At 48.5% G+C, this 20184-nt stretch overlaps 1 protein-coding gene across 6 annotated transcripts in view; it reads left to right on the top strand.

Annotated features, from left to right (window-relative positions):
• The window catches only part of IGSF3 (immunoglobulin superfamily member 3), a 93181-nt gene that overhangs the window by 49190 nt on the left and 23807 nt on the right, over nt 1–20184 (top strand). For 4 of the 6 annotated variants that reach the window (XM_046645182.1, XM_046645186.1, XM_046645180.1 and 1 more), the window contains 6 exons: nt 1946–2323; nt 4552–4962; nt 10107–10496; nt 11825–11884; nt 14313–14714; nt 18390–18794. In XM_046645182.1, the coding sequence (XP_046501138.1) occupies nt 1946–2323; nt 4552–4962; nt 10107–10496; nt 11825–11884; nt 14313–14714; nt 18390–18794 (2046 nt within the window). The remainder of the gene's footprint in view (nt 1–1945; nt 2324–4551; nt 4963–10106; nt 10497–11824; nt 11885–14312; nt 14715–18389; nt 18795–20184) is intronic. The other 2 variants (XM_046645184.1, XM_046645185.1) reach the window with 2 other exon arrangements.

The raw sequence follows: 20184 nt of genomic DNA, 5'->3' as shown, positions 1-20184 counted from the left end.
GTTTTTTTTAAATTGCCATAAAGAGTACACATAGTTAAAATGTTATACAGCAAATTCTGATGTGCTGAAAATAACTGATGAGCTGTCCTCTTGATGACCCTCAACATAGAGATGAATGCTGTCAACCAGAATGTATCACGTAAATTCACATCCTACTTTGATCTGTTATTTGCTCCCTTATGCCTTCCCCCCTTTTTTCAGTTTTCCTGCTCTTACTGCTGAAGCCAAGATGGGGTTCCATGTAAGATTTTGTTTGGCAGAAAAGGTTCTGCATGAATAAAAGTTTGTAAGCCACAGGCCTTTCCTTGTAGGGTCTGTTTTAAAGTCTGCCATTTTGCAGATTAGATCAGCTTGTTTTGAGGCGCAGACACCCCCAGGCTGGGTTTAGAGCTGCGTCCCACTAGGACTTGAGTTGTCCCGGCTGTTCACCAGCTGGACCCACTTGAGACAGGTTTACACTAGGGCAGCTGCGTTTCCCTTTTGGAGGGGGAGAGAGGAAGCTCTCGTGGGAGTGGGCTGCAGCTGTGGGGGGCCCAGAGACGGTGTCATTACTAAAGGCCATTGGAATGTTCTTGAACAATCACTGGCCAAACCCTGTCCTCTGTGGATTCAGAGCCACAAAAGTTCTGGCCGAAGGGCTCTTAGCTAGCAGCTCTTATTCGAGCACTAATTGTGGGCTAAGCCCTGTGCTAGGGGCTTTATAGGTGTTATCTTACTCAGGCTTTTCAGTAATTCTGTGAAGCACACATTATCATCCCCACCTTACAGGAGGAGACTGAGGCTGGGACAGGTTAAGTAATTTATCCAAGGTCACAGCTAATAAGTGACAGAGCCAGCATTGGCGCTTGTGCTGGTTCGCTCCAAGCCTTCTTAGAAACCATTTTGTTGATGAAGAGATCAAGGTCCAGAGAGGAAAAGCAACTTGTCCAAGATGACACAGCTGGTTCTAGTTCCTGGTAAAGCTGTGACCAGAACTCCCCTGCTCCTTCTGCCGTGCTGCCGTGGCCGGCTGCAGCCCAGGGGAAGGGCAAAGTGGTGTGCCCCTCCCACCTCCTCAGCGGCTGGCGCACAAGCAGTGTTGCGCTGGCATGGAATGAGAAATTAAACCCACTGTATTTCCCTGCCCCCTGCAAGTCTGCAAGGAGAGATTAAGAAGAACGTGGAGAAGGCAGGCAGAGGTGACCGTGGAGAAGCATATCCCAGCCAGAAGGCAGGGGCCAGTGCTCTTAAGGGCAGCCTGACTTCCTTGGTACCGGTGTGCCCTGTTGGTTCCTGCACTATCAGCGTGTGGGCATCTGGGCAACAGGGGTCTGCGTCAGCCCTCGCCTTCATCTTGGTGTGTTCTCAGCTTACAGCTGCAGCAGCCTGCAGGGGCCTCTCTCTGCCTCCATTTATGGAGGGAAGAGGAAGTAAGGAATGTTCCTCTGTCTGGTGTCCTGCGAGTAGCTCCATTTGAAAATAAAGGGTGCAGCACCAAAGAAAGGGCCCCAGGACTCTCCCCTACCAGCCTCTAATCAAGAAAGGAGTATTTAATTTCAGCCAGATTGCAAACCAGTTGGTTTTATTTGTTTTCATCTGGATTTGAGCCAAAGATTCAACTTTTCCTGCTCATTTCATTAAAAACTTTATAAACAGCATTAATAAATAGATATAAAACTGCCACATAAATGACAAACAGAGGGACTAAATGAAATTCCCAAGGGCCAGCCATTGAATGAGTAACAGAACCATGTCCTTGCACCATCAGATTCCCGTATATGCAAATTAGGGACAGTGCTTTACCACAGAGTGTTTTAATTAATATTTATAAATCAGTGCTGCAGAAAGGGCCAGTAAGCTATTTATATTGTTATCATGTCCCACAAATAACACTTTGAAGATTGCTGCCTGCTTTGCATTTTGATCTGAGAAATCAGCGAGTGTGCTGTATGTGTCTCCTCCGCAGGTGTAGTGTCCGCACAGCGGCAGGTGGCGGTCCAGGAAGGACCCTTGTACCGCACGGAGGGCTCCCACATCACCATCTGGTGCAACGTGAGTGGCTACCAGGAACCTTCTGAGCAGAATTTCCAGTGGTCCATTTACCTGCCCTCCGCCCCAGAGCGTGAGGTCCAGATCGTCAGCACCATGGACTCTTCCTTCCCTTACGCCATCTATACCCAGCGTGTCCGCAGTGGGAAGATCTACGTGGAGAGAGTCCAGGGGAACTCGGCCTTATTGCACATCACCGATCTCCAGGCCCGGGACACGGGGGAGTATGAATGCCATACGCCCAATACCGAGAAGCAATACTTTGGGAGTTACAGTGCCAAGATGAACCTAGTGGGTAAGGGGAAACTGTTTTCACGTGGCCAGTGCCCTGCCTGAGTGTCGTCGTCTGTTCAGACTGCTCTATCAAATTACCGTAGACTAGGTGGCTTAAACAAAAAAGTATTTATTTCTCACGGTTCTGGAGGTTAGAAGTTCAAGATCAGGATGGCAGTTCTGGTGAGAGCCCTCTTGTGGGTAGCAGACTACTGTTTTCTTGTTGTCTCCTCACATGGCAGAAGGGGGACGAGAGAGCTCTTTGTGGTCCCTTTATAAGGGCACTAATTCCATTCGTGAGGGCTCCACCCTTAGGAGCTAATCACCTCCCACAGCCTCATTTCCACGTGCCATCACTCTGGGGATTAGGTTTCAACATAGGAATTCTGAGGGGACGTAAAGGTTCAGTCCGTAACACCGAGTCACTTTTTTAATAGTCCAACTTTATTGGACTTAACAACAACAAAAGCTCCCCAAATGTTTTAGAGGTCAACAGGGAGCACAAGTGGACAAAGTTTGTGTGTTCCCTTGTAAATAACAAAAGGTTGAGGCTGACATAAAAAAAGACGAAATTGGCCCATTCACAACAACGTGGATGGACCTCGAGGGCATTATGTTAAGCGAAATAAGTCAGTCAGAGAAAGACGAACTCTATATGACTCCACTCATAGGTGGAAATTAGTATATTGAGAAGGAGATCTGATCGGTGGTTACCAGGGAAAAGGGGGGGTGGGGGGAGGGTACGGAGGGGGAAGTGGTGTACCCACAACATGACTAACAAAAATGTACAACTGAAATCTCACAAGGTTGTAATCTATCATAACATTAATAAAAAAAAAAAAAAAGGTTGAGGCTGAAACTTAAGAAAGATCTAATGCAGATGCGAAGAATTCTGAGGAGATTAACTGACCCTCTAGCTCATGAAAGTGGATATGAAAGTGTAAGGCGAGGATGTTTGTGGTTGATAATCTAAAGAAATGACGTCGAAGGTGAAGCTTGTGACATCAGCTAGAAGAGGCAAAACGTCTCGGAAATGACAGGCGTTGGAGGCTCTGAGACACCTGGGGCTGCTGAATCAGGAAGTTGAACGCAGCTGCGGGTCCTTGCTCAGACCTGGTGTGCATCTGTAGGTCCTGTGGCTCCATGAGTAAGAGCTGTGCACGAGCTGTCTCCCTCGGCCCTGGTGCTCCCTGAACGATAGAGGGAGCTTGAGCTAGAGGCACTGGGGAGATTGCAATGTGGATGGTGCTGGACCACAATGTTTGTCAAGGTGAAGGGTCAACACTATCAAGGCTGCTGTGTTTTTCTGCCCAAGTCATAATTTCCAGGCTTAATTTATGATAATAAAAACAAGGATTGTTGACCCTTCACCCTGGCTAAACATTGTGGCCCAACGCCACCAACATTGCATCTTCCCACCCCCTCCTCCCCCAGCTTCCTTTGGTTGCTTTGCTCTCTCGGACAAGTCTGCATCCAACAGGAGGCCTGAAGATGCAGTCCTGAGATGGGAAGTGAGGAGACACACACTAGTTGCGATTGAGGGGGTGATCCTCAACAGTCAGAGAGTGGGTGGTCTTTAGTCTCCACAATAAAATTCTGACCAAGGGGCCACAGGAGAAATCTCTTCACTTGCCTGAATTATCCCCATATGGTGGCTTCCTTCCCACATGGACCACTTTGACACATGAATTATATTTAAATTAAACCTATTAAAAAATTGAAGATCCTGCTACTTTTCTTTAGCAAAACCTTTTTTTTTTTTTTTTTTAAATAGCCTTCCTAGATGCATTGCTGAAGTCAGTTGGGGGAATACGGAGGGTTGGGTGTCTAGAGGGAGGAAATGAGGAAGTTGTGTAGAAACATCAAGCTCCCAGTTCCGGGAACTATTTCCTTTTGAAGATGAGTCAGAAGCCAAGTTAAAATATCTTGACGCAATACCAAAATGAATAGCAAAATCTTACTTGACCTAAAAGAAAACGCTTTTTACATAATATTTTCAGGGAGTTCACTTGTACAAAATACAACTCCCCTTGTATCTGAGTATTATTAAAATGCCAAACAGATAGATGTGTAAGTGCCAAAAAATTGCAGTCCAAATCCAAACTGCAACCTCCCTCTGTTTCTGTGCCCTCTGGGGTCCCCTGTGGCCGTGCAGCGACGGCAGAAGGCTGCGTGGGATGGGAGCTCAGGCCCGTGAGTGTGGGATTCTGTGCTTTGTGACTGTGCCCTTCGGATGTTTCTGTGTTGCAGTGATCCCAGATTCTCTGCAGACCACCGCTGTACCCCAGACGCTGCACAAAGTGGAACAGGACCCTCTGGAGCTGACGTGTGAGGTGGCCACGGAGACATTCCAGCACAGCCACCTGTCTGTGACCTGGCTCCGGCAGCGAGGCGGCGAGAAGCCGGTGGAGGTTATCTCCCTGAGCCGCGATTTCGTGCTTCACTCCAGCAGCGAATACGGCCAGAGGCAGAGCCTGGGGGAGGTGCGGCTGGACAAGCTGGGGAGCACCACCTTCCGCCTCACTGTCTTCCACCTGCAGCCTTCCGACCAGGGCGAGTTCTACTGCGAGGCCGCTGAGTGGATCCAGGACCCAGACGGCTCGTGGTATGCCATAACCCGAAAGCGTTCTGAGGGCACCGTGGTCAACGTCCAGCCCACTGGTCAGTCTCTTGTCCCCATTCTCTACCTGGTGGGGAGGGTTGTCACACACTGGGGCGGAGTGCAGACTCCTTCTTTAGTGACCTCTAATAAGCGTCTAGGTTTTCATGAGAAGTTACAGATGGCCCTGCCTGAGGACCAGAGGAAGGTGAGGGATGGATCAGGCCCAGGTCTCCTAAGGCCTGAACTTCTAGCGAGTCACAGAGAGGAGCCGCACAGACTGAATCCTGCTTATAGACATGGTTTCTTTGACCTACATGGAGTTTTACATTTTATTGAATTACAAACCCTGTTAAAAATTGGGAGATTTCACATAAACTGTTTGTGTCTCATACCTGGGTTCCCATGAGCCACAGTGGCCACCCCCTTTGATGACATTGCCTGTGTCAGGTACCAATCCTTTTTCATTTGTAGAAGACATTTGAGATTATGAGCTTTCCATCGTAGGTATAAAATGGTGAACTAGAGAAATTTTGGCTTATTATTTTTTAATGAATAATATTTCTTTGGTGGTTTATAATTTCCAAAATGCTTTGTCACATATTACTTCACAGTCCCTCAGAAGTTCTTCGAGGTGAGTGGTGATAGGGAAGATGCCAAGTGCAGATTGCTTTATGGTGGGGCCCCAGGACATCACAGGGTGTGTTGTTGAGGCCAGCCCAGAGAGTGCCAGGTTCCACCGTGAATGCCTTCTCTAGGGAAAGACCTGGAAAGGGGGTTCCCTGAGGAGGTCGAGTGACATGTTTATAGTTGGGGCAAGATGATGAACAGAATGTGAGTTGAGATTCTCCCTGACTCTTTGTATTATTCTCCCACAATCTCAGACTGCACTCTCCAGGCCCCCGAGTCCAGTCATGAGCTGAGAGCTCTTGTTGGCTGCCTTAGCTGGGCTGGGGCAGACTCTCCATGGCCCCTTAGTCCCCTGGCTTTGCTAGAGGTGGTCTTTTTGCTGTTCCTGAGGTGCAGTAAATGGCCCAAGAGCCTGTCTTTGTGTTGCTGCTCACCTCTGGTGAGGGGCTACCATTTTCCTGGTGAGTGAAAGTGAGGTTTGTGGGAGATGAGCTGGGGAGTCTGCGGTACAGGTGGGGTCCCCTCTTCAAGACCTGACTGTTGACCTCCCTATCTCACTTGCTACAGTCAGTGGTCTTGGTCTTTGCATAGTTCTTCTGCCACTGGTTCTTTGGCCATCCTAGAGCACTGTTTCAGACTTACCTACCAGTACAGATGCCTGAATCAGGTTCCTGGGGGGGACCTGGGAAGCTGGATTTCCAATCCATTTCCCAGATGATTTCTTGCACTGTCTGCGTCTTGTCAGGCACAGCTCTAGAGGTAATAGGGCAGACATGATGCTCTGGAGGTCTAATGGATATGAAGGCTTTTATGAGAAGGGTTGGGCTCCTGGGTGGGTAGCACTTTACCTGCACTGTAAGACCCAGAGCATTTAGCAGCTTCTGGATCTTCTAGTACTAAGAAATCTATGGAAGGTGCTTTATTTCATATTTATCCTTTCCCTTCCTGGATGGTTTTAAGATCAACTTCAAAAGTCTGAACCAAATTTTGTCTTAATGCTTTTAAATTAGGTTGCATCAGTTAATCTTCTTTATTTTAATCTCACCAATTTGGAATTAGGACTTTTTGAATTTGCCCAGCAAATGTATCCAGACTGAGCCAGCAAAGGGAAAACAAGATGAAAAAAAGTCGATGACTTCACTCTGTGTCCCTGTGCTGTTAGGTTCAGTGGCCGCAGCCCCAGCTTCGCCCTTGTCTTAGTTCATTTCTGTAAACATTCAGGGAGTCTCAGCAGTGTTGAAGGTGTGGCGAGGGGCACTGGGGATTCAAAGATGACTACCACTTGCTCCTGTGCTCAAGGAACTTGCAGATGTGAAAGGCAGTGGCTAAGTGCTGTGATAGTGTTGCGTATAGAGTGCTCTGGGAACTCAGTGAATATGAAATGTTCTTGCAACAGTAGGTTTTCCTGGATGGGATAGTTAAGGCAAATCCAGGAAAACCAGCAAATTTGGTGACTTGAGCCAAGTCTTGAAGCTTGAGGAGACATCAGGAGGAGAAGCATAAAGGCATAAAATTGTTTGACGTGTTTGGCAAGCAGAGAGAAGTCAAGTATGAGTAGATGTTGAGTTCCGAATAGGAGAGATGAGAGGAGAAGGGGAATGCTGTAATGTGGAGCTTGGCCTGGATTCCATAGACCAAGTGTTTTCAAGCTGTTCTTCTTGGAATCTTAGGAGCCCCTTAGAGGTGCTGAGAGGTTGCATGTGGGTGTGGGTGTGTGTTGGAGTGCAGGCATGCATGCCATGGGGTGCTGGAGGAAGGCATGTGAGTGTTCCCCCCTTGTGTAAACCAAATGTTTTCTCTGTTGGGCAGCAAAAGACATTGTATGAAGAAAGAAGTCCCCCTCCTCTGCCCCCCTCCAAGTAAAGTTTGAAAACCACTGCAGCAGACATGGGGGGCGGGGGATGGATAGAGATTTACAAGCAGGAAGTGACACAATGGGGTCTGGGGTTTAGAAGAAAAAACCATGGAGGCCACCTAGAGGTTGATTAAACAGCTTGGGTCTGAAGTCAAGAGACCAGGTGGGAAAGAGCTAATAAGGCCAGGGCTAGGTCAGTGGCAGTGGCCTGGAAAACAGACAGTGAGTGCTAGAGACAAAAGGATGGGGAGCACTGTGGAAGGAAGAATCCAACTATGGGAGTCCTGAGGCTGGGGCTCTGGGTGATTCCTTGAACTGTGGCAGGGAGGGGGATAAGAAGATAATGAAGATGTGCAGAGTCCTGCTTGAAAGTCTGCTTCCCCATTAGTGGCAGCACTGGTTGTCTTTGCTTTTGTTTTTGTAAATTTTGGTCAAGGAGGCCATCCTGCAAGCAGACTCTTATAAAGACACTTGGTATATGAAAGACCCAGTGGGTCAGTGGACATGGAGCTCAATTAGAGGCTGAAATTTCCTGGTGAGGGCCCAGGAAAAGCCCATGGGGTCAGAATAGGAAAGGGCCCCGGAGAACAGCAGCAGTAAGAGGTGGTCAGAGGAGCAGGTCCCACTGTGAGAGAGAAACAGAGTGGTCAGGCAAGCAAGAGGAGAAGCAGGACCAAAGGTGTCGTGGAGCCCAAGGGTGAAGAGCAGGTCCAGAGGCTGAAGCGTGCCTGAGAAAAGACCCTAGTTGTGATGGGGGCTGGGAAGTCATTGGTGACATTTGCTAGGTCAGTAAAGTGTGAGAGAAGGTCCAGAAGCCAAATTGCCATGAGCTGAGGAGTGAGGGGATATCGGAAAAGGCGTAAATCAATTTCTAGAGGTTTAATCCACTGGGTATAGCCAAGGGCAGATGGCTATGCAGAAAGGAAGGTGGTACGCTGTAAATCAGGTGTCTTCAACCTGGGAACGTGAAGGCTTTGCCAAGCCACGGTGTGTTCCCACAAGTACGAGTCTTTGGCTGCCAAAAGAAGAAAGCCACAGTTGCAGCCAGGCTAACTCTGAAGAAATGGAAAGCTCTGAGGTCCAGGGCACCTGTTCACATGTCTTCACTGGCATTTCTGTGGAAGGGGTACTTTTTTATCATTGACGTTGAGGTATACCTTACTGTAATTTCGTTGATCAGAACCAGCATCTGGCAGACAGCATGGGCAAAAGTCCCATGTGTGTGTGTTCATCTAGGCAGAGGGTGATGCAATAAAACCTACTTCTTCCAACCCACATCTCCTAGGACTGGTCTTTGGGGAAAGGGAAGCTGAGGCAGCAGCTTTCCAATTGGCAGTGAGGCCCCAGTGTGGTTGAGTGGTTGCTCTGTCAGGAAGTTGAGATAATAAAGGAAGGAGCTACTTTGCTGGAGAAAATGGGTGTTTAGGGCAAGACACTGGCCCATGTGGGAGGGGAGGCAATGAACCTGAAGACCAGGTGAATCCAAAGCCAAGCTTGGGCTGGAGAACAGGAACATCAAAGCAGTGCACTGATGATTCCTCTGTTTTCTCGGGGAAATGAGATTCTCATCTGCTTGAAGAGGCATGGGATGGGGGTGGGAATGGGCAAGCGTCTTGAAGATAGTGGTAAAGGCTGGGAAATGCCAGTGTAGGGAAGGCAGTTGAGGTTGAAGCTATCGAATCAACAAGGAATTCTAACATCTCTGCAATGTGGTTTTCCGTCAGTGTTCTCTTTCGAAGAACAGGGCTAGAACTGGAAGGAAGAGGACTGGGGCAGTGGTTATGGCTACAGCCTGTCCTCCCCAAGGCTCTGTGGCTCACCTTTCCAGGACAAAAGTTTTCTCCAACCCTTCACTCCTTTGTCTTTTACCCCCTACTTCTGCTGTGTGTGTGCCTATGAGATACGATCACTGTCTTGTAGGATTGACAGTCACTGTATGCCATAACATGGTGTGCGGGTCACTGTTCGTGGCGATGCCTGATGACATACCCAGCTCTTTGAAGTGTGCTTGGGTTCATTTCCCCTTTCAGAGGTCATCTGGCTTTCTGGGGCAGTAGGTCTTGCCCATTCCGTCTTTCTAAAGATTTGACCTGACAGTGGTAGACTAGTGAAAAGACATTAATTTTTGCTTTTTCTATGTAATTTTGTTAGAGCTTGTCTTACCTGTGTCTTATTTCCAGTATTCACTTGAGGGTAGAGGATGTATTTCAATATATTTTTTTTAGTATTTATTAGAACTTGGGTCAGCACGTAGGCCACTTGGTAATTTTGTCTCTCAAACCTCACTGGGGTAAGTCCTGTAATATCTGCTGAAAATATATGTAATCCTATTGCTTCAATGGAGTTCTGGGAGAATAGATCAAGGCTAGACCTCGATCTGCCGTGTCAGTGATATTAGGAGTGATATTCCTCTTTGCCCTCTGGGGTCTAATGAAGGGCATTGTAGGCTGCAGGCAGAGCCCCATGGGTCTTGACTGGGATAACGAGCCCCTTAGACTGTCTGGGTCTAGCCACCTTGGAGTTCTCTGATATTTGAGAATTACTTTGGGCCTTAGATCCCCTGGATGTGAGTTGGATTTTTCTCTCAAGATACGGGTGGTGGTAGCCTTTCCTGTGGTTAGCAGTGTAAGGAAGCATGGGTGATGGGAATTGGCTGATACAGTTTGGTAGCTGGGGCCCTCATTCACCAGAATGCATCCGTTTTGTTATTTGTTTTCTCAGACAAAGAGTTCACCGTCCGGCTGGAAACGGAGAAGCGGCTGTACACGGTCGGTGAGCCGGTGGAGTTCAGATGCATCCTGGAGGCTCAGAACATTCCTGACCGTTACTTTGCTGTCTCCTGGGCCTTCAACAGCTCACTCATTGCCAGTATGGGGCCTAATGCTGTGCCAGTCCTCAACAGTGAATTCACCCATCGGGAAGCCAGAGGTCAGCTTAAAGTGGCCAAAGAGAGCGACAGTGTCTTTGTGCTGAAGATCTACCACCTCCGCCAGGAGGACGGCGGGAAATACAACTGTCGTGTGACAGAGAGAGAGAAGACAGTCACTGGGGAATTCATCGACAAGGAGAGCAAGCGTCCCAAGAACATCCCCATCATAGTCCTCCCCATCAGTAAGTGGAGAGCTCTGCCGCTCCCTTCCCCTCCCACTGGTCTGGCTCAAGAGCTAGCAGCTTTTAAGGCAGACAAGAAGAGCTGTGGCAGAGGAGAGGGCAGAGGAGGGGAGGGGAGGGCAGGTGGAACTCAAGGGTTCAGTCAGAGCTTAGCAGCCCCCCGGGCAGGCAGAGCGTCAGGGCTGTGTTTGCAGGCTGCAGAGGGACCTCGCAGATCCGAGCTCTAGCAGCTCTGTGTGAGTGCCAGCAGTGCCAGCGCGGCTTGGAGGAAAACCAGGAATCCAGGACAGCTGTTTGCTCCCATGTGGGAGTTAATCCCCAGAAGAAGTGGGTAGATGCCTAACTTGAAATCTCACTTCAGAGAGTTGGTCTTTTACAGGAGGATTTTGAATCATAAAGCACATTATCAAGAAGGATTTGCTGTCTGGGTTTTTGGGGTGTAAAGGTTGGCATTTCCCTAATTATCTCCTCCTTATCGAAACTGTGTTTTTAAAAGTCTGTAGGTGGGACCCTTCAGGTCTCCTGGAGCATAGACTTAGAAAGCTTAGCTGATGTCTGAGGCTGCTTCGGTGGGCTCCCTGCCTCCACGTGAGCTGGCCAGTGTTGTCTGGGTGGGTAATGGTCGTGGCTGGGGACGCTGGGGACCACCTTTGTTTGCTCATGTTGTGTTAATCATCCATAGATTCAGGATGTTCTCATTAATATCTCATTTCTCTCGTAGTTCTGTTTTTAGTAAAAAGAGAATTAAAGCTTATAATGCCCTGATTTTAAATAAGATGGTGGTGTTTAAACTAACCTTTAACCTTTCTCAGCTGCTCAACTGTTCTTTCTCTTAGCCTTGTCATAATTCTCTTCACGTTTGTATTTACACTTCTACATTTTTAATATAGTTCTCTTCAAGTGTGAAGAAAAAAATAGACACAGGGGTCTTGCTGTTCTTTTTTCTCACCAACAGGATTACTTTCTTTCATCCTTTTTCTACAATTTCACCCACACCCCTAATTCTCTTGACCCCCTTTTGCTTCTTTTTTCCCCCTGCAATGCCTAGCATGGTGCTTTGCGTAGGACAGGTGCTTGCTGAATATTTGTAGGATTAAAATTATTGACTTGAATGCCCACTCTCTTTCCTGTTTTCCTGTTGGTCTGTGCTTGCCGTAACCACGGACTCTCTACTTTTAAATCTGCAACTAATTCTTCATTGTTTTGTAAGGGTCCAGTGAAGGGCAGCCACACTGTGTCCTTCCTCTATCTTTTGTACTAAGAGATTTCCCCCATGCCCTTCCGAGAACTTGTTTGATGATCTGTGGCCTGCTGTATTGCTTTTCCAGCAGATAACTGGGTAGTTAAAGTCCCTCAGCACCACCAGATGCTGCCCCAAGGCCACTTGGGTAAGTCTACCAAAGAACAGCAATGATCACGTCGGTGATGGTGATTTTACCTGGGATTTGAAGGGCGCTTTTCCTCCTAAGATCCCAAAGTGCTTCTGCATATATCATCTCCTTCTCCCCCCCGACCCTTCAAGTCCCCAGAGAGGCTCACATGATATCCATTCTACAAATGAAGAAGCCAGAGCACCAGACAGGGAAGGGGCTGAGCTGGGTCCGTTAGTGGTTGAGCTTGCATCGCCTTAGAAATATTTGCTTCTAACTCCAGATCCACTGCCCTGCGCTTGGCCTGTGCTACGTCGTCAGCCTCCTGGTTTGGAATTTCATTTGTGGATGTCTACACAGATTCTCATTAGTTCTGTCCTAGTTTTCACTTAATCCAGAGTTTTAGATTGTCGGCTGCCTTTTCTCAGGCCTGAGCGCACTTGCAAACAGTCTGAACGGGCAGTGCAGCTCTGCACCTGTATCGGCCCTTGCCTGGGCTGCCAGAGTGGTTTTTCCTCTCCTAGTTCCACATTCTAACTGTGCGGGTTTTCCAGGCTCGCATGAGCCACAGAACACCAAACAGCAGCCCTTGTAGTAAACAGGCCAGGGCTCATATAAGAGTCCCCTGGGGTGACACTAGGGGATGAGAGTGACGCCCTCCAGGTCATTCTTCTGCTTGAGGCAAGCAAAGGGATTTGTCCCTTGATGCTGAAATTGCCCTTTTAATCCCTCACTTTGAATTCATAATAGTGGGGATGTCTTTAATTCAAAGAGGAACAGTGTTATTTTTAAAGATGATGATGCAGAAGAGTTACCTTATCTGCTCTCAGTGTTGTGACCCTGAGAAGTAGGAACTATTGGTATCTCCATTTTGCACATGAGAAATTGAAGCTTGATTAGGTTAAGTAAGAACCTCAAGAGTTAGGAAGTAGTAGACTGGGCCTCTAGCCCTCTGCTTGCCTCCAAATCCATGTTCTTAGCCACCTGTGCTGTAGATGGTGGCTCGCAGGAGCCTCATCATCTCCATGAACCATGTTGATATGGCTCCGGGGAGGTTGCCCTACTGGGAAAATTCCTATTCCCCACCTTGTCCAGAACCCTTTATTCACATGAAACAAGCCAATGCAGAATAGGTAGCAGGCGTACTTACCACAACAAGAGCTACACGCTGGGGTTCCATGCTCATCTTTGCCTGTTTCTGCCTGTGGGGAAAATACACGGGAGAAATTCATGGATTGATTCAAATGCATGGTTATTTCCCCTCGGTACTTGGGTATGCCTCTTAATCTGGGATTTGATTTAACTGATTGATTTAAAATTGTCATATGTGTTTCGTGTGGGTGGTGCCCGGAAAATTGGAGCCAAACTTTGGGTTCTTTAATACTTACTGGCCTTTTGAACTCAATATAGGTAATTGTACAAAATAATATGTGCATAATTAAGATAGATTAGAATATTTGTGATGTTTATAAGAACAAAGTTATTGGGAATAGTAAAATTAATGATGATGACACATTTTGAAAACCTACTATGTATTAGGTGATTTCTATATGTTGTCTCATTTACTTTTCAAACTTTAAAAAATTGTACAATATAAATAACACTCTCCCTATCTTACAGAAGAAGACATGTAGAGTTTAAATAATTTGATTGAGTTCGTGTTGCTCAGTGAGTAGCACAGGCTACACTTGAGGCAGTGAAAGGAGTGGAATCCTTATCCTAAACTTTGATTGGCAGGATGTTTCAAGGTCGAGAGCAGTGGAACCCCAGGGCTGAATGTGGGCAGGCAGGATGGCGAGCCAGTGGCTTTGGTCTATTACTCTGTGTTAATGAAAGTGTGAAAGCTCACTCCCCACACCCTGTGATACTAGACCGTCTGTGCTCTGTTATTATCCACACCCAAGCACACCTTATCTTCCAAATACTTCTGTCGTTTTTTTTCCTACTTCCTAATACTGCCTTGAAGGACTCAAATGGCACATTATGGATGTTCAGCTTTTATTTGACTGCTGTAGCACTGAATGATGGGAAGATTGAAGTGAAGTAGAAGTTTTGAGTTAACTTACAGAAAATCCAAGCTGAAAATCCTTGCACCCTGATCTGAATCTGAACAGATTACCCGATCTCTAGTTTTATGCTCTAGGTGTAATGTCACTGTGTTGTATTTCTTAGGTTCTGATACAGTCTCAGGTCTTAGACCCTCACTATCCTAGTCCTCTGCACACACACAGCAAAGGACCTCCCAGGATATCAGAGCTAAAGTCATGGGGCGCAGTGCCTAGAACCAGCCAGGGCTTGCAGCAGGAAGTGTCAGATTGCTTTTATTCTCAGAGTTCACTGTACTTGAATAGGGTGACATATTTGCACCCATCCTCCTTTTACATCTGTAAGGAGGGTGCAGTAGAGAGCAGAAGGCCCCAGCGTCGCACTCTCTCCCTCTTCCCAGAGAGCAGCATCTCCGTGGAGGTGGCCAGCAATGCCAGCGTCATCCTTGAGGGTGAGAACCTGCACTTCTCCTGCAGCGTCCGCACGGCTGGCAGGCCACAGGGCCGCTTCTCCGTCATCTGGCAGCTCGTGGACAGGCAGAACCGCCGCAGTAACATCATGTGGCTAGACCGGGATGGCACTGTGCAGCCAGGGGCATCCTACTGGGAGCGCAGCAGCTTTGGGGGCGTCCAAATGGAGCAGGTGCAGCCCAACTCGTTCAGCCTGGGCATCTTCAACAGCAGGAGGGAGGACGAGGGCCAGTATGAGTGCCACGTGACCGAATGGGTGCGGGCAGTGGATGGCGAGTGGCAGATCGTCGGGGAGCGCCGGGCCAGCACCCCTGTCTCCATCACGGCTCTCGGTAAGTAAGCGTCTGACAGCCTTTCAGTGGTAATGTTAGGGAGGCTGCTCCCAAGTCAAGACCCTTACCCTGAGTTTTATCAGTCGGAGTCCTGGCAGGAAACGTTCGGCACCTCCCAAAGAGTTTAATTGAAGGAACCCTTTATGGAAGTGCAGGTGGGGTTGAAGGAAACAACAATGCCTGGTGGGGCCCCTAGGGACTGGCGACAGCTGGGAGCTGTCACTACTCCTGTGTCTGGGTAGTGGGAGTGAAGTTATAAGAGTTCTGGCCAGGGGATCAAGGCCGCTCAGCAGAGTGGTGACCCCGGTAGAGGAACGTGGCCCCTGCATAAACTGTCCGGGAAGAGCGAAGAGAAGCCTCTCCCTCCTGTTCCCCCAGGCTCTCCTGCCTTGCTGCCGGGGCTCACCCTCCTGAAAAGCTCAGAGCAGAGCAGATGCGGGTAGAAAATCACTTGTGCCATTTATTTAGCATTTACTGCGTTCCTGGCTGAGTCTAAGCACTTTAGCTTAATTGTCCCTTTAAATCCTCACCTAGCCAAGAGGTAGACACTTTCATTTTACCAGGAGACTGAGTGAGATAGGTTAACTGATTTGCCCAAGGCTACAGCTTTTATTTATTTATTTTTTTCTGAGGAAGATTAGCCCTGAGCTAACATCTGCCAATCCTCCACTTTTTGCTGAGGAAGACTGGCCCTGAGCTAACATCCATGCCCATCTTCCTCTCCTTTATGTGTGGAACACCTACCACAGCACAGCTTGCCATGTGGTGCCATGTCCGCACCTGGGATCCGAACCGGTGAACCCTGGGCCGCTGAAGTGGAACATGCACACTTAACTGGGCCAGCCCCCAAGGCTACAGCTTTTAAATGACACACTCACAGTCTGAACCCAGGAAACCCACCACGTATCATAATTTTTTTCAAAGCCTGTGTTTTCATGTCCTCTGTAAAGCCCCTCCTTAAGAAAGCCATTTCTTCATTAGCATGAAATTAACAGATACCTTGAGATTTGCTAAAACCAAAGAATATTAGATTTGCTTTTCATGAGGTAAAGAGGCTTCTGTCAACATTTATCTGCCTAATGTAATCAGTATATTAAATTTTAAAAGGCCAGTCTGCTAGTTCGCTGGAAAGGCAGCTTGTCATGTTAGGTCTTCGTGTTTATCAGGACACTGTGACATCACTTGTCCTCAGGGACTGTGTCTCCCACTCCTTGGACCATGTTTTCCACCTTCCTCATAGGTAGGGCCGGTGGTACTTTTGCACACACCCCAGTAAAGATGGCAGCCCCCAGTGGTTTTGCCCTCAACAGAGTCCTCGATCCCCAATCCCCCATCGGGATTAGAATTACATTGACTTTCCAAAAACTTAATCCCGAGGATTGACCTGCTCTCTGTGTAATCATACAGCTCAGATTTCTGCCTCTAGCAACTTCGTCCAGTGGTTGAGTTTCCAGTCAGCTCAATCTGTGTGCCTGTGCTCACACCAGTGTGGACCTGTGGCCATGGAACCTGTGAGGAAAGTTCCAGGTGTCCAACAGTGGCAGTGTTTCCTGTTCCGTGAGGTCAGGAATGTCCGAGGGGTGGTTAGAGTTAGTCAGGATTATTTCTCTAGAAGTAATGTTACAGTATCAGGTTATCCCCTGAATTTTTTCATACTCACCATATGTTTGTGGTTCCCACAGCCAGGGGATGCCAAGGGGCTCTGAGCTGGGATCCTGGGGCCTGATTCTGATCACCTGTTCTCCACCCCTGGGGTGCCTCTGGCTAAAGCCATAATCAGGGTGGCCCAAGGGGGTGGAACAGGGAAGAGTGAGAGGGCACGCTGGGGTTAAGTCACCTTGTAGTCTAAACAATGACACGTGAATTTTCATATTGGTACAGTTAGGTCCAGATCCCCTCCCAGCAGGGAGGTGACAAGGACAGGTGCCCAGGTGAGATAATAGGCGGGTACATCCTCCAGCTGCACATGGGCTGTTATAATCATTCAGTTAGGGTAACTTCAGTGCTCTCTGCGCCGTGGACATGGCGTGTGCTGTGTCAGGCCTGGACAGAGTCACTTGCTTGGAGAAGCTCTCTTCCCTTCAGGTGTTGAGGCCAGGAACACCTGGTGCGGGTCCTGTCCCCCAGGTCCTGTGCTCTGCCACCCTCATGACAACATTCTGCACACAGGTGTACAAGTGGCCATCACAATGACTTAATGTTTAAGGATGGGCCTCTGTGTCTCAACTTGTTCTTTTTAAGGACACATAAAGATAGCTTCTGAAGTTGAAATTGAAGGTCCAGAGTTTTCAGCAACTTATGCCTACCTCTTTGCTGACTTAATCTCCCCATGTAAAGCCAAAAGATTCATTCTGTGCCTAGTCTTTTACCTACACAGTTTAAAGGACTTTCCTTCATGTCTGTTTGTTTTTTTAGCAAACTACATATTTAACAAGATATATGCTTTGTGCCAGGTACTATTCCAAGTTATTTTATAAATACTAACTCATTTAATCTTCACGAGGACCCATTTTACAGATGGGGAAATAGAGGCAGAGAGAAGTTAAGTAACTTGCTCAACATCACACAGCTAGAAAGTATTCAAGCTGGGCATCTGGCTCCAGGCTCTATGCCTTTACTCTATGCCTTTACTGCCTTCTGCTTCCCAGTGGTAAAGGGACCTAATAAGGGCCCTGGAGTCAGTTACACACAGGTTTGTAGCCTGACTCTGCTATTTACTAGCAGCTTGATAGTGGGCATTTTGTTTAACCTCTCTGTGCCTCAGTTTCCTCATCTGTAAGAAAGGGATGATAAGCCCATCTGTCCTACAAGGTCGTTTTGAGGACTCAGTGAAGTGTGATGAGAGCAAAGCAGTTGGCCCACGCCTGGCACCGTGATAGTGCCCAGTAATAGTAGCTGCTCGGGTTTAGGATTATAACCCATGCGTTACTATGAAGTGGTATCCCAAGGCTGCAGGACTCTGATCGCTCATGCTGAGGAGTCAGTGTCAGGGATTAGTGATGCTGCCCATTCAGTAAGGAACATTGAGAGACTCACAGCCTGCTGTGACTGCAGAACCCCACCTCACCCCAGGTCCCCACCTGCTGAAGCTCAGCCCTTCCTGCCGTGGGTCCCTCACTGCCTTCTTCCCTGGATTTCATGAGGAAAATGGAAAGGGACTGGCGAGCAAGGCCACACTGCCCATCCCGGGGAACACAACCCACCTCCTCCATCCGCCTCCCCTTTCTCCAGCACCGACGCATTGGTGGGCCAGGCAGAGGAGGCGTCAGGGCTGGGGGCATGCGGCTGCCTCTCACAGATAAAGGAAGTTGGCTTTGGGGCTTTTTTGTTCTCCTGTTTTAACATGGAATCCCAAGATTTCTAGGAATGGCCCTGCCTACATGTAGTCAGTCCCTGGGAGGGGGACCGATGGGATGCAAATTGACATGAGGGTTTTATCTGGAAGGGTTTGCTGGGGCTGCTTAAGGAGGATTGCCTCTGGCCTCTTTCTCGGGGTCTTGTGAACTGTTGGGTTTGTGCCTCAGCATGATAAAGTAATATTGGCCTGCATCAAGAGGGACCGGTGAGCACGGGCCCTGCTCTGCTAGCTTTTGCCAGGAGCCCCACCACCATGTCACATGGCCCGGAGAAAGCCAAGTGTCTCCTCTGGCTTGAGTCTCTTTGCTCTCTCCCCAGAAACAGGCTTCGCGGTCACAGCCATCTCCCGCACGCCGGGGGTGACCTACAGTGACTCCTTTGACTTGCAGTGCATCATCAAACCCCATTACCCAGCACGGGTCCCTGTGTCAGTGACATGGCGGTTCCAGCCAGTGGGCACTGTCGAGTTCCATGACCTGGTGACCTTCACCCGGGATGGAGGAGTCCAGTGGGGGGATAGGTCCTCCAGCTTCCGAACTCGAACTGCCATCGAGAAGGCTGAGTCCAGCAACAACGTCCGCCTGAGCATCAGCCGAGCCAGTGACACGGAGGCGGGCAAGTACCAGTGTGTGGCCGAGCTGTGGAGGAGGAACTACAACAACACCTGGACGCGGCTGGCCGAAAGGACCTCCAACCTGCTGGAGATCAGGGTGTTGCAGCCAGGTGAGGGTCTCGGGGTCACGTGTGCTTGCACCAAACGATGAGACACGCGGGTTGGGGGGAAAAGTGAGCATTGAGCCTGGGCATGGCTGCTTTCATTTCTCAACTTTTTAGTTTGAGAAATTTCAAATCTATATAGTTGCAAGAGTCATAGTCCCTTTTCTTGATGGCCAGTTGTTAACATCTTACCGTATTTGTTTTCTCCCTCCGTGTGTATTGTTTTGTTGTTTTTGAAGCATTGAGGGTAAGTTGCAGAGGGCAGCACTCTTCCTCCTGCACACTTTAGTGTGTCTCTGAATAGCGAGGGCCTTCTTCTGCCCAACCACATGCCGTGATCAGACTCGGGGAATTTAACGTGGTTATGGGACATTATCACCATTTCCCCAGGTGTCCTAATAATGCTCATTTTATAGTTTATTTTTCCTTCCAAACCAGGATCCAATTGGGGATCACATATCATTTTTAGTTGTCATGTCTCTTGAGGCTCCTTTAATCTAGAACAGTTCCCTAGCCGTGTGTGTACTTGTGCACATGTGTGTGAAGATGTTGACGTTTGTGAGATGTTCAGGCTGTTTTGCGAAAGCTTCCTCTCTTTATTTAATGCCATCTCCTATAATCTTTGCAGCAGTGATGTGAACGAGGTACTGTTGCCCCCGATTTGCAGACAAGGAAGCTTGGAGGGGAGTGGGAAGATAACAGGCACTTATAGAGCATCTGCTCTGTGCTCTGTGCTCTGTGCTTAGGGTCGTTTATTTTATTAGAATTTCACCACAGCCTCAGGAGAGATGAAGTGGCGAGCCCAGGGTCACGTAGCTGGTAAGTGGTGGAGCCAGGGTTTGAAGTCTTGTCCATCTTTCTCCCACGCTGTATCGTGACCCAGGCCCTGTCCTTGTGGGCCGAGTCTGAGCTCCCTTCTCCTGTGGAGGCTGTGTCTCACAGCAGGTGGTAAGGATGCACTGATCTGGGCAGTTCTAGTCAGGGGAGCTGTCTGCCAACACTCTCACCTTCATCAGGCCGTTCCCCTGACATGGGGAGCGGTTACGTACGCGCTGCTCTCTGGTTTCCTCAGTGTCTGTCCCCGGCTCCTGCGGTTGGCGCCTGGTGGCGGGTGGAGCCCAGGCCTGGGTCCTGCTTCCCTCTGGTTGCCTGGCCTCTGAACACAGGCACCCACACGGTGAAGGGTGGGTGTTGGATGGGAGGTGGCTTGACAAAGACTTATTCTGACTTTCTGACCCACCCACTTTGCAAAGATGGTTTGAACATCTTGCAAAAAGGATTTTTCTGCCCACTCACAGCCATGATCAGTGCCCAACCCTGTCTGCTTGACCACTCCAAGTACACACAATGTTGTTTTCATAATGTTAATGTTTGACTTTATCCTTTGCCTCTTCTA

This window comes from Equus quagga, chromosome 18 (genome assembly GCF_021613505.1).
Source record: "Equus quagga isolate Etosha38 chromosome 18, UCLA_HA_Equagga_1.0, whole genome shotgun sequence".
NCBI classification, from domain to species: domain Eukaryota; kingdom Metazoa; phylum Chordata; class Mammalia; order Perissodactyla; family Equidae; genus Equus; species Equus quagga.
The sequence above is the reverse complement of the archived record's forward strand: the minus strand, read 5'-3'. Positions and strand labels throughout refer to the sequence as shown.